The sequence below is a fragment of the Lonchura striata genome, chromosome 1 (assembly GCF_046129695.1).
Source record: "Lonchura striata isolate bLonStr1 chromosome 1, bLonStr1.mat, whole genome shotgun sequence".
Lineage (NCBI taxonomy): Eukaryota > Metazoa > Chordata > Aves > Passeriformes > Estrildidae > Lonchura > Lonchura striata.
Window position 1 is genome coordinate 117,353,800 of NC_134603.1, and position 11,024 is coordinate 117,364,823.

General features: G+C 51.3%; 1 protein-coding gene across 1 annotated transcript; it reads left to right on the plus strand.

The window, feature by feature from the left end:
* Window positions 1-5,369: 5,369 nt before the first annotated feature.
* EOMES (eomesodermin) lies at window positions 5,370-10,336 on the plus strand. The gene is made up of 6 exons (XM_021536533.2): window positions 5,370-6,337; window positions 6,688-6,842; window positions 7,106-7,227; window positions 7,667-7,825; window positions 7,916-7,977; window positions 8,512-10,336. Exons 1-6 carry the CDS (start codon window positions 5,592-5,594, stop codon window positions 9,245-9,247), a joined length of 1,980 nt encoding a protein of 659 aa, XP_021392208.2. The 5' UTR covers window positions 5,370-5,591; the 3' UTR covers window positions 9,248-10,336.
* The last annotated feature ends 688 nt before the right edge of the window (window positions 10,337-11,024 follow it).

Sequence of the window (11,024 nt, forward strand, 5' to 3'; positions counted from 1 at the left end):
GTCCTGCTGGCCACACTACTGCTGATACAGGCCAGGATGCCATTGGCCACCTGGGCACATGCTGGCTCATGTCCAGCCAGCTGTTGACCAGCACCCCCAGGTCCTTTTCCACTGGGCAGCTTTCCTTCTCTCCACACGCTCTTCCCCAAGCCTGCAGTGTTCAGTGGGGCTCGCATCACCCAGCTGCAGGACCTGACACTTCACCTTGTTAAACCTCATACAGTTTGCCTTGGACCACCAATCCAGCCTTTCCAGATCCCTCTGCAGAGCCTTTCTGCCCTCCAGCAGATCAATACTCCTGCCCAACTTGGTGTCATCCATGAACTGGCTGAGTGTGCATTCATCCCCTCATCTGGACCATCAATAAAGGTATTAAATAGGACAATAGGACTGGCCCCAACACTGATCCCTGGGGACCACTTGTGACCAGCTGCCAACTGGATGTAACTCAGACCACCACCACTCTCAGGGCCTGGCCATCCAGATGTGTTTTCACACAGCAGAGTGTGCACCTGCCTAAGCCATAAACCATATTAAAAATGTTAAATGCTGGTCATGGCTATGGATGTGTTTGTGATCCTAATTTCATTCTCTTTCTTTCACTAAGTTTCTACAATTCAATTTGGAGAAAGTCATATGGAAGCTGATGACAATTTAATACTTTTCCCATCTCCCTTACTGTAGATTTCCCAAATATTTGTCAAAACAACAAAGGCATTCACTTTACAAAGACTTACACTTTCTTGAACACACTTTCTTTTTCCTTCTTTAGCCAATGGGGTGCCATAGGCCCAAGGACAAAAAGTTGTTGTGTGGTCTTACCTAGCAAAATCAGCCATTGCAAAAAATTCACTTGAAGCATTGAATATGTTTACCCTTGTCTGTCTATATTTTACCAATTAAGATCAGACTTTTAATATTTTTTACTAACCATTGCATTGCATTTACATTTTATTTTAAATTACAGCTAAAGGTTTTTAGGTGCTATTTTATTAGGAGGAGAAAGGAAGTGATTAACGAAGTTACTTTAAATACCACTTTATTTTCAAACCCTGAGTTGTTTCTTCCGGGTCCTGTTTCATTGACTTCTGTCTATTCTTTCTGTTTTGTATACATTGGCTGGAAAGGGCTATTCTTTACTCTCTGATTTTTATAAATTAGACCTGCCCTTATTATAGGATTTATGTCCACATATGGCCATTAAAAAAAAAAAAAAATGTATGTCTATATGCTGCCTTTTAAAAGGAAGTGGCAGTTAAATTGAATCATTACCAAAGGGTTAAATTGCTGTTAATGTGACACCTTTCCTGGTCAATATTAAAGGTAATAGTTCTTTGGCTTTGTAGGGCTATTGATTTCCACTATTTCAAGTAAATATATATATATATATGTTTCAACAAGAGTTGGCTCTACTTTTTAACCCTTTTGGGTTAAGTTTTCTCAGCCTCTGAGGAGATTTTAAGCTACACTTGTTTCTTTGGGACTGTGTATGACTGCACACTGAAAATCCCACTTGGCATAAATAAAATTGATTGATGGCTTTTGCAGCTATAGAAGGACTTGTTTTCATCAGAAAATAAAGAGCATTTTCAGTTAATTCAGTCTCCTAACATTCCCATGAAACAGATGGACATTGACTGCAAGTGACAGAATAAAGTCCGGGGCACTGAAAGGGTGTAGCTGGTTTCCTCATAAAAACAGCCCCTGAAGTTCAGCGACAAGCTGAAATGCCAAGCCTTGCACAGCCATATTAATACTTATTTTATTTTATTTTTTTTTTTGTAAGGACTCAGTGGCTGTGAAAAAAATGGTATCAAGAATTTTAAAAGGAAGCACTAATATTTGACTGGCCACATCTGAAAAGTCCCAGCTTTAGTGATTTTAAAAATGCCATTGAGACATGGTGAAAGAGTGGAAGTTAAAAGTGTCTTCCTTCATCTGTCCAGTGTGATACTCTGTGTGTAAGTTGAAGGGAAAAAAAAAAAAAAAGCCAACACAATGAATTACTGTAAAAATAGAAAGAAAATCTCCAAAATCTCTGCACAAGGTGGACATAAAGGTGAAAATATTAAAGCCGTTTGGGAACCAGATGCTAGCAAACTCTCCAGAAACTTAGATAGTTTTAAACCAAAATCAAACAAAGAAAAATTACCTCACTTAAACTATACAGATGTAGCATTCAGAAAATACCTGTGAATCCTGTCATGGTGGCAGCAGAACTTCAGGAAAAGAATATAGCAATGGAATAGTGTGACAAGTCATTCTAATAACCAACATTTTTAAAGTGTCCATATAGATCCAATGGAGTATGTGTATGTATCCAGACCCGTATTTATAAGGATTAAGGTCATATATGGTTATAAATGGTGATATGTGGATTTCCATATGTACATACACACATATGTAAGTGTGTAACAGCCTGATAAATCCCATTGTTCCCAGTTTCTCCTCTTAGGCCCTCCAGAGCAGGGTGCTTCAGTTGTACAGTTTCAGTCACAAGAGTCCGAGCAATTTGTTGAAGCAGAGGCTGTTTTCCAATACTCTGACAAAAAAGGAAAGGTCTCGATCCCAGCCCAAAAGCAAAGTATTAAATATTTCGGTTCAGTGTGCCACTGCTGTAACTTGCGCTGCAGAAAAAAGCTCTTCTGGAACAGCTTTTTTAGAGCTAGAGGTGTTCCTTTATTTGAATAAACTCCATGAATATATTTGAATAAAGCTCAACGAAAGAAGATAATCTGTAACCCTTCAAAGACCTATGTCTTCTTTCAAAACCGAGTTTTTTTGTTTGTTTGTGTGGTTTAGATGTTATTTTGGTGGACTTGCAAACCTATCATGCTCCTTTCTACTGCACCAGACTGTGATGTTTCTGCAGTGTTATTTTTAAGATAACAGCTAAGGGCTGCGGGACCCATTCAGAAGTCTCCAGTCCCACAGGACTGAAGCATCCCGCAGGTTCTTGCGGCGGTGTTCCTGGGCAGAGCCCGTCGGGCACCGGGGCAGGGAGTAAGGACGGAGACGGCTTGTAGGGGTGGAGGGGGGGAGTGGCATTCGCCCGGTTGCCTCCTTGATTCCCAGGGACGGTAGATTGGCAGCGATAGCAATGACAAATGCTGGGTACCAAGACTTTGGTAAGGTGACTGTGGTAACTTTAATTTGCGGGACTCTGGAGGGGGTGAATTACAGCTCTTCCCTCAGTGTACAGAATGAACGAAGAAGCCCCGCGTTACCGGGGTTCCCTCCCGCTGCGCCGCTGAAGGTCTCCGGGCAGTCTGGTTCAACGCGACTCCCGGGGCGGCAACCCCGACCCCGACCTCCCCCGCCAGAGCGCTGGCTCGGCGGGAGCTGCGGAATACGAGGCAGGGATGGGAGCCAGGCTGCTGTTCTCCCGAGCTGAGCTGAAAATAACCCCAAGTCTGAGAAGGATTCACCAATCCTTCGTTCGTTAGGGAGAGCTTCAGCCCGGGCGTATTTCGAACCAAAACGGAAGGGTCTCCCTTTCCCGGGACAGCCACAGGTTTTATGCCCTCCTCTCGGGTGCAATCCGCAGTCCGTAAGCAACATCGAAAGCTTGTCTACCTTGCCCAGATGAACGCGAGATCGCTTGATTTTAGGGGGGAAAACCCGCAATAACCTTGTACTACGCGGCACCCGAAGGAATGTTTGAAATAATGTGACCCTTTCAGACTGTAAAACGTAAAATCAACTACCTTAAAACCTACATAGTGCTCTTATAAAATCTCCTTTCTTCCCTGCCCTAGCCGGGGAGAGGCAGAGCCCGAGGGAGCGAGCTGCTGGAGCGCATCCCCGGGCTGGGGCCAGCCCCGCCGAGAGAGCCGCACCCGGCTCTCCGGCCGCGGGAAGGGGCACAGCGGCCCGGCAGGATGCTCCTCGGCTTGTTTTGCTTTCAAAGCAGGGCATCTCGGACGAGCTCTGCTCCACTTCGCACCCTGGGGCTCCAGAGCCTGGTCCGATTCGTGCCGGAGCATCGGACTTTTCCGACGCATTTTTTGTTGTCTTATTCGGTCGAACGAGATCCACGCAAAAATTGAGGCTATCATTATCCCGGAGAGAACGTGTGCTTAGGGCTGGGACTGGTATTTCATTGCCGGCTACAAGCAGCCTAGCTCAGGCTTCCGCCTGCGTGGCCGCAGCCAGAGGTGGGCACAGCAGGGGCTGCTTCCCCGTCTCTCGGCTCCCACCGGGGCTGGGGGTTGAGTCCTGCCCGTCCCCGGCTTCGGCGGTCACTGCCGGGCGCGCCCCGCCGCCCGCACCTGCCGGCGCCCGGCTTGCGCGGGATGCACATCCCGGCGGGGCTCCGGCAGCGCCTCGGCCCCGGCTCTCGGCGGCCGCGCTCAGCTCTCGCCATTTACCTCACCTGCCCGATGCGGCGCGGCCCGGCCAGCGGGCCGAGGCGGCGCTGAGGGCGGCAGAGCTGGGTTGCTCCAGCCCGGCCGGATCCTTCTATCAGGCAAACGAAATCCTGGCCGCTCAGCGGGTCTGGTTTAAAATTCAGCCGTAAGGTGGAGGCAGGTGTTTGCAGCGCTCCCTGCGAGAGGCTGGTGGCGAGCAGAGGGGCGAGGGGCTGCGGATTTGTAGCTGCAAATCATTCAGGCCGGCTCTGCCCGCTCCACAAAATCACACGGACATCCACCCCTTCCCAAGCGCTGTTCCCTACCCTTTTTGAGGCTAAAGGCTCGGGGATTTGCACTGAGAGAAAGAGCCAAACAGATCTAGCACACGCCTCAATTAAAAATCTGCCTTCCCGGCGGGAGATGCTGAAGAGGAACGCGGGTTGTGAGAAACCGACTGCCGAGTTCCTGGAAACTGGAATTGAGAACCGAACCCGCCACTTCCCAAGATAAGGTGAAACGTGTTAACCCCACGATAAGGATGCTACTCAGGGAACGGAGAGGGAGGAAGGAGGCTGTTGGACGCAGCAGAGACACACAAGCCGAATTGTCTGAACGGCGAGGCGGCTGGCGGGGAGGTTGCGGGACGCCAGCGTCCCCCGCCCCGTCTCAGCGGCCCGGTTGATCGCCGCCCTCCCTACCTGACCGGTGCCGGCTCTCCCACCCAAACCTTTCCATTTCGTCCCCATCTCTCGTTCAGCGCGGCGGATTCTTCCTTACGCGCCCGAGCGGTAGGACGGTGCCACCTCAGCAAAAGGTTTGGGGTTTTTTTTTCCGAAGAGAGGGACCCGGGCCCTCCACCGCAGCCACCGTGGGGAGATGCGGAGCTCCCCTCAGTCCGAGCGGCGTGGGGTCCCGGAGCGGGCCAGAGCCCCTCGGGTAGCCGGCTGCAGGAAGGGGGGCCATGGAAAGGGAGGGGGCGCACACCAAAGTCACAGGTGACTTGTTCCAATTAGTAGCTGTCTAATTAAATTAGTGTCACGCGGCCCAGCCAATGGGCCGCGGGGGTGGAGGGCGGCGATGAGGCAGGGCGGCCCAGGCCCCTCCCCCGCGGCGGCCCGAGGAGCCCGGCGCGCCGGTATAAATTGTCTCTGCGGAGCGGTGCCGGAGTGCAGCCGTGTGCGGCCACGGGTCGGGTCGAGGCAGGACTGAGTAGGAGCTCGAACGCACCGCCCATCGAGGATGCAGCTGGGCGAGCCGCTGCTGACGGCGGCGGGGGCACTGCCGGGCGCCCCCTTCTACCCGCTGGAGGGCGGCGGACGCGCCGGAGAGGCAGCGGGGACAAGCGGCGCTGGCGGCTCCCGCGGGCCGCCCGGTCCGGGATCGCCACCTCGCCTCGACCTGGACAAGATGCCCAAGAAGTTTGGGGCGGCCCCCACCATCCTGGGCGAGTCGGAGGCCGTCGAGCCGCCCTTCGCCGCCCCCAAACCGGACGGCCGCAAGGCCACCCCATGCGGGGACGAGGAGCTGCCCCCGGCCGCCGCCGCCCGCTACTCCATGGACAGCCTGAGCCCCGAGCGCTACTACCTGCAGTCCCCCGGGCCGCCCGCGGCCGACCTGGGGGGGCCCTGCGCCCTGTTCCCGTACCCGCCGGCGGCGCAGCACGGCGCCGTCTACCAGCCGCCCGGCGGGCCGCGCTACCCCTACGGCTCCGTGCTGTCCCCGGGCGGCTTCGCGGGCGCCGTGTGCCCGCCCGGCGGCCGGACGCAGTTTGGAGGTGGCGGCGGCTACCAGTACGGGCAGGCGACGGGCGGCGGACCTCTGTACGGCCCTTACCCGCCGGCGTCGGGCTCCTGCGGCGGGCTCGGGGCGCTGGGGGTGCCAGCCGCCGGCACGGGGATGCGAGCGCAGGTCTTCCTCTGCAACCGGCCCCTCTGGCTCAAGTTTCACCGGCATCAGACGGAGATGATCATCACCAAACAGGGCCGGTAAGTGGGCGCAGGGGATGGCGGAAACGGAGGGAAGCGGTGTGGTGGTCGGGAATGGTGGGGGGAGGTGGCACCCCCGGGCATGCTCGGTCGGGCGGCGCTTGCCCGCTCCCTTCGGGTTGGAGGTGCGTGCTCTGTCCGTCGGTGATGCCCCGGGATGTTTTCCTCGAGAAACTGCTCCTCAGTTTCCCCACACCCGGGGGTCGGCTGGGGGTCGCCGCTTGGTTCCTTAGTCTCTCTGGTGCTGGGACGAACGGGGCACTCGACGGCCGCCTACAGCATCCGCCGGAGCCCGCGCCCCCTCCCCCATCCTGCCTCATCATGCCTTGTGGTTTTCTTCCTTTCCCCAGGAGAATGTTTCCTTTCCTGAGCTTCAACATCACCGGCCTCAACCCCACTGCCCACTACAACGTCTTCGTGGAGGTGGTGTTGGCGGACCCCAACCACTGGCGTTTCCAGGGGGGCAAGTGGGTGACCTGCGGCAAAGCCGACAACAACATGCAAGGTGGATGCAGGTTCCAGGGTCCCCTTTCCCCGCGGGTCGGTTTCTCGGAAAGGGGTCCCAGTTTCCCTCCCACCTCCCCCCCTTTTCAGGGTCTTCCCCACCCCGGCATCCTGTTGAGGGACGAGCTACGCTTTTGAGACCGTGTTGAGAGTCCTTTTACATCGCGAAGCATTTTTGGTGTGGGAGGGTGGCCGTCGGGGGGCTGCGCGGGCCGCGGAACAAAGCCCCGTGCGGCCGGCGTTTCACTGGCTTGTCCTCCCCAGGCAACAAGGTGTACGTTCACCCCGAGTCGCCAAACACCGGGGCTCACTGGATGAGGCAGGAGATTTCTTTCGGGAAGCTGAAGCTAACGAACAATAAAGGCGCTAACAACAACAACGCGCAGGTAAGGAGGGAGAGGGCGGCCTGAGGGGCTCTTGGTGGCTCAGCGGAGGAGCCCTGGGGGTTTGGGGCTTTTACAGCATTATGTCGAGCCGCTAGATCACTGTGCTTGTGACTCGTTCCTTTCTTGAACTAGGTCATAGAGCTTCTTTTCTTTGTTTCGCCGTATGAATAATTGAAAATGTTGGAATATGATGTGCGAATTACTTTTATTTTCACTAATATATTGATCCCCTAGAGTTGCTCAAAAAGTGGGAGGGTATCTGATAGCTATTAATAAAGCAGGGCTGCAAGCTGTGACTCAGCTCCTGATAACAGTTAAAACTGCTCCATTTCTAAACCAAGAGATTACAATTTACGGGGAAAAAAGTCATGCTGTAGAATAGGTCTTTTAATGTTACATGCAATTTGTCTAAAGATGTGTCTTCCATGTTTTCTTTTAGATGATAGTACTTCAGTCCCTACACAAGTACCAGCCCCGACTTCACATTGTGGAAGTGACTGAAGATGGTGTTGAAGATCTGAATGATTCCTCAAAGACTCAAACATTTATTTTTCCTGAAACGCAGTTCATAGCAGTTACAGCATATCAAAACACTGATGTAAGCATCGCTGTATAAAATTGCAATTAAGAACAAAATTGACTTGTGGGTTCAGCATCTCATGTTAATATATTCTGCTTTCACTTTTAGATTACACAGCTCAAAATTGACCATAATCCTTTTGCAAAAGGCTTCAGAGACAACTATGACTCGTAAGTACACATCTTTTTTTTTTTCTTTTGCAGATGTGTCGGTCTAGGAGGCATGGTTCTGGCTGAAATGTCTGTGGAAGGGTTTTTCTAGAAATTCAGATTCAGCACCAGTACTACTTCTACTGGCAATTTTGTTTATGTTAAAATGTCTGAACAGTGTATTGTTAGACGATCTGTCTTTCTGCTAGCTTGTGAATTTGGTAGGAAACTTCTGTTGGCAGAACCCAGCTGGCCTGCAGCTGGCAGCAGTATATTGGATGTCTCCAGAATAGGCAAGTTCTTTAAATTGTCAGCAGAAGACTTGCCTAATAGTTATCTTCTACCTTCACTTGTGCTGTTGATTGCAGCAGTAGTAGAAAATTTACAGTGATCTAGGAAAAGTGCCTACTAAATCAGATTAAAACAAATAGTCATCCAACTAAATGTAGTAATGATTCTAATTAAGAAATACCTAGTTTCTGTGTGTTTGTGTTGTGTTACTGTCATAGTGGAATTGTAAAGAAAAACACTCGGTATTCCTCTTTTATGTTGTAGCATGTACACAGCTTCCGAAAATGACAGATTAACTCCATCTCCCACGGATTCTCCTAGATCCCACCAGATCGTCCCTGGTGCCCGATACAGTGTGCAGCCGTTCTTCCAAGAACAGTTTGTCAACAACCTGCCCCCAGCCAGGTTTTACAACAGTGAGAGAACTGTCCCCCAGACAAATGGCCTGCTGTCCCCGCAGCAGAACGAGGAGGTGGCTAGCTCTCCTCAGCGGTGGTTTGTGACGCCCGTGCAGCAGCCCAGTGCCAACAAACTGGACGTGAACTCCTACGAGTCGGAGTATTCTCATAGCCCCTTGCTCCCTTATGGCATCAAATCCCTCCCGCTTCAGACGTCCCACGCTCTGGGATACTACCCCGACCCGACGTTCCCATCCATGGCAGGCTGGGGGAGCAGGGGCTCTTACCAGCGAAAAATGACGACAGGACTAACTTGGCCCTCGAGAACAAGTCCTCCGGGATTCACTGAAGACCAGCTTTCCAAGGACAAGGTGAAAGAAGAAATTGGCTCGTCCTGGATAGAGACTCCACCCTCTATAAAGTCTCTAGATTCCAATGATTCTGGGGTCTACACAGGTGCTTGTAAGAGAAGACGGCTTTCCCCTAGCACTTCCAGCAACGAAAATTCCCCGACAATGAAATGTGAGGATATTAATGCTGAGGACTATAGCAAAGACACTTCAAAAGGCATGGGCTACTATGCGTTCTATGCTAGTTCTTAGAGCATCTTTTTTATTCCAATTGGCTGTTTTGGGTTTTTTTGTTTTTTTTTTCCAGGGTGGCCTTGGGTTTTTTTTGCATTACAATTGCCAAAAAGACTCTTGCCTTCCACCTTGAGTTGTTGTGTGCAATTCTAAAGAAGGTGCCAAAGCTTTCTGCCTGTTGCAGGTAACAGTAGGGAAAGAGCAAACCATGGGAGAATTCTTCCCCTTGTTTAGAAGGAGCCATATGCAGAAGCTGTAAGGAGTACTCTAGTGTCTAAATATGGAGCATATTTATTTGAGACACTACAGTATACAGTTTGGGATGGCTCAGAGGCCTGATCAGATCTCTGCACTCCTGAGCAAGGAAAAAGGGGGGTGGGATCCCAAATTTAATTTCCTTCCCTGCTTGATAAAAGGGAACTGAGTTGCAGGGAACTGCACAAATGCTATGTTCTGCTTTAGACTGAGCTGGTTTTTTTCAACCCATCCACAACACAGTTGGCTGAGTTGGATATTGCTCAGCTACAGCTTTTTTTTTTTGGCAGAAAATGCCAAGATAAGGCCTGCTTGCCAGGCAGGATTTTGACTTGAAGGTCTTGTTGCCAACAGGATTACAATGACCAAATCTGACTTTTCTTAGCTTAGAACTTGCATTAAAAAAACCCTGCCTCCATCCCAAAAGCCTAACCTTTATTGAGGTGGCCAAAAACAAAGTGTACAGTTGGTGTTTTGTCTAGGTACACTGTAGAATATTGTGGAATAATGTATAAATAGTTGACCTATAGCTGTTCAATTGGAAGGACATCCGGTGGTGTTTTGAACTTCAAAAGGCATTTTTTGATTAATCAAACTTGGCATACGACACATTGCAAAAGGAGATTTCTCTTTATGTGTATGTAAAGTGACTTTTTCAGCTGCCCTGTATGAAAATGGAAGTGATGTAATTTTACCCATTCTTGCCTATACTTTCAGCCATTTTAAACTGCCCCAGAGCAACTGGCCCACAAACTTTTTCCCCTCCCAATAAACTTGTTTGTTTTATTTTTTTCTATGTACATAGTAATAATTTTTAATAAATGTGGTGGTGCCAGGCGTAAGAAGATACAGCTCTGCCTCATCTTTGCTTCTGCTGGGTGTACCGAAACGGGAGGAGGGAGTACAATCCTAGGGGCTGAGTTGCCTGTCTGTATCTAACCATCCTTTGCACTGCTGGCACTTTATCTGCTGTACTCTGTGTGGGTTTTTTCCCTCTGTGTGGGTTTTTTCCTTTCCTTTTTTTTTTTTTTTTTAAGTCTCTTGCCTTATCTCTTCCCGTGCATCTTCTGCACAAGCCGGCGGCTCCCGGCTTTCTCCAGAATACGACGGTCTCTTGTTCTCTGCCACTCCCCCATCCTTCCCCCTGCGACAGACGAGGTGCGAGCTCGGCCCGGGCGGCGAATTGTGACCCCGGCCCGCCTCCGGCAGCCCGGGCTTGCCTCCGCCCGCCGCCCCCTTCTCACCCCCTCCGCTTCCGGGAACAAGGCAAGAAATTCCCCTTCCCGCTTATCTGAAGGGGAAAGCTTCTAGCACAGATTGAATCCCAGCTCCCGCGGCAGCCGGACCTTTCCTGAGGATATGCAGGCAGTAATGGGATTAAGCTGTTAACGATTCCCGGCTGCAAACAAAATAAACGCAGGGCTCGGGCCGGGGCTGTCCCCGGTGGAGGTGACGCTATCGGGGGGCACCGGCAGGGGCTCCCCCTCCTCCGGAGGGGGACGCGGCGGGTGTCCGAGGAGATTTCGATCAGCGCTTCGCC

Bases quoted from the DNA above. Each gene is read 5' to 3' on its own strand.
- EOMES (XM_021536533.2), top strand. From the start codon at position 5,592: ATGCAGCTGGGCGAGCCGCTGCTGACGGCGGCGGGGGCACTGCCGGGC. The intron at 6,843-7,105 runs GTGGATGCAGGT...TGTCCTCCCCAG, and splicing joins AGCCGACAACAACATGCAAG to GCAACAAGGTGTACGTTCAC. The intron at 7,826-7,915 runs GTAAGCATCGCT...TTTCACTTTTAG, and splicing joins CAGCATATCAAAACACTGAT to ATTACACAGCTCAAAATTGA.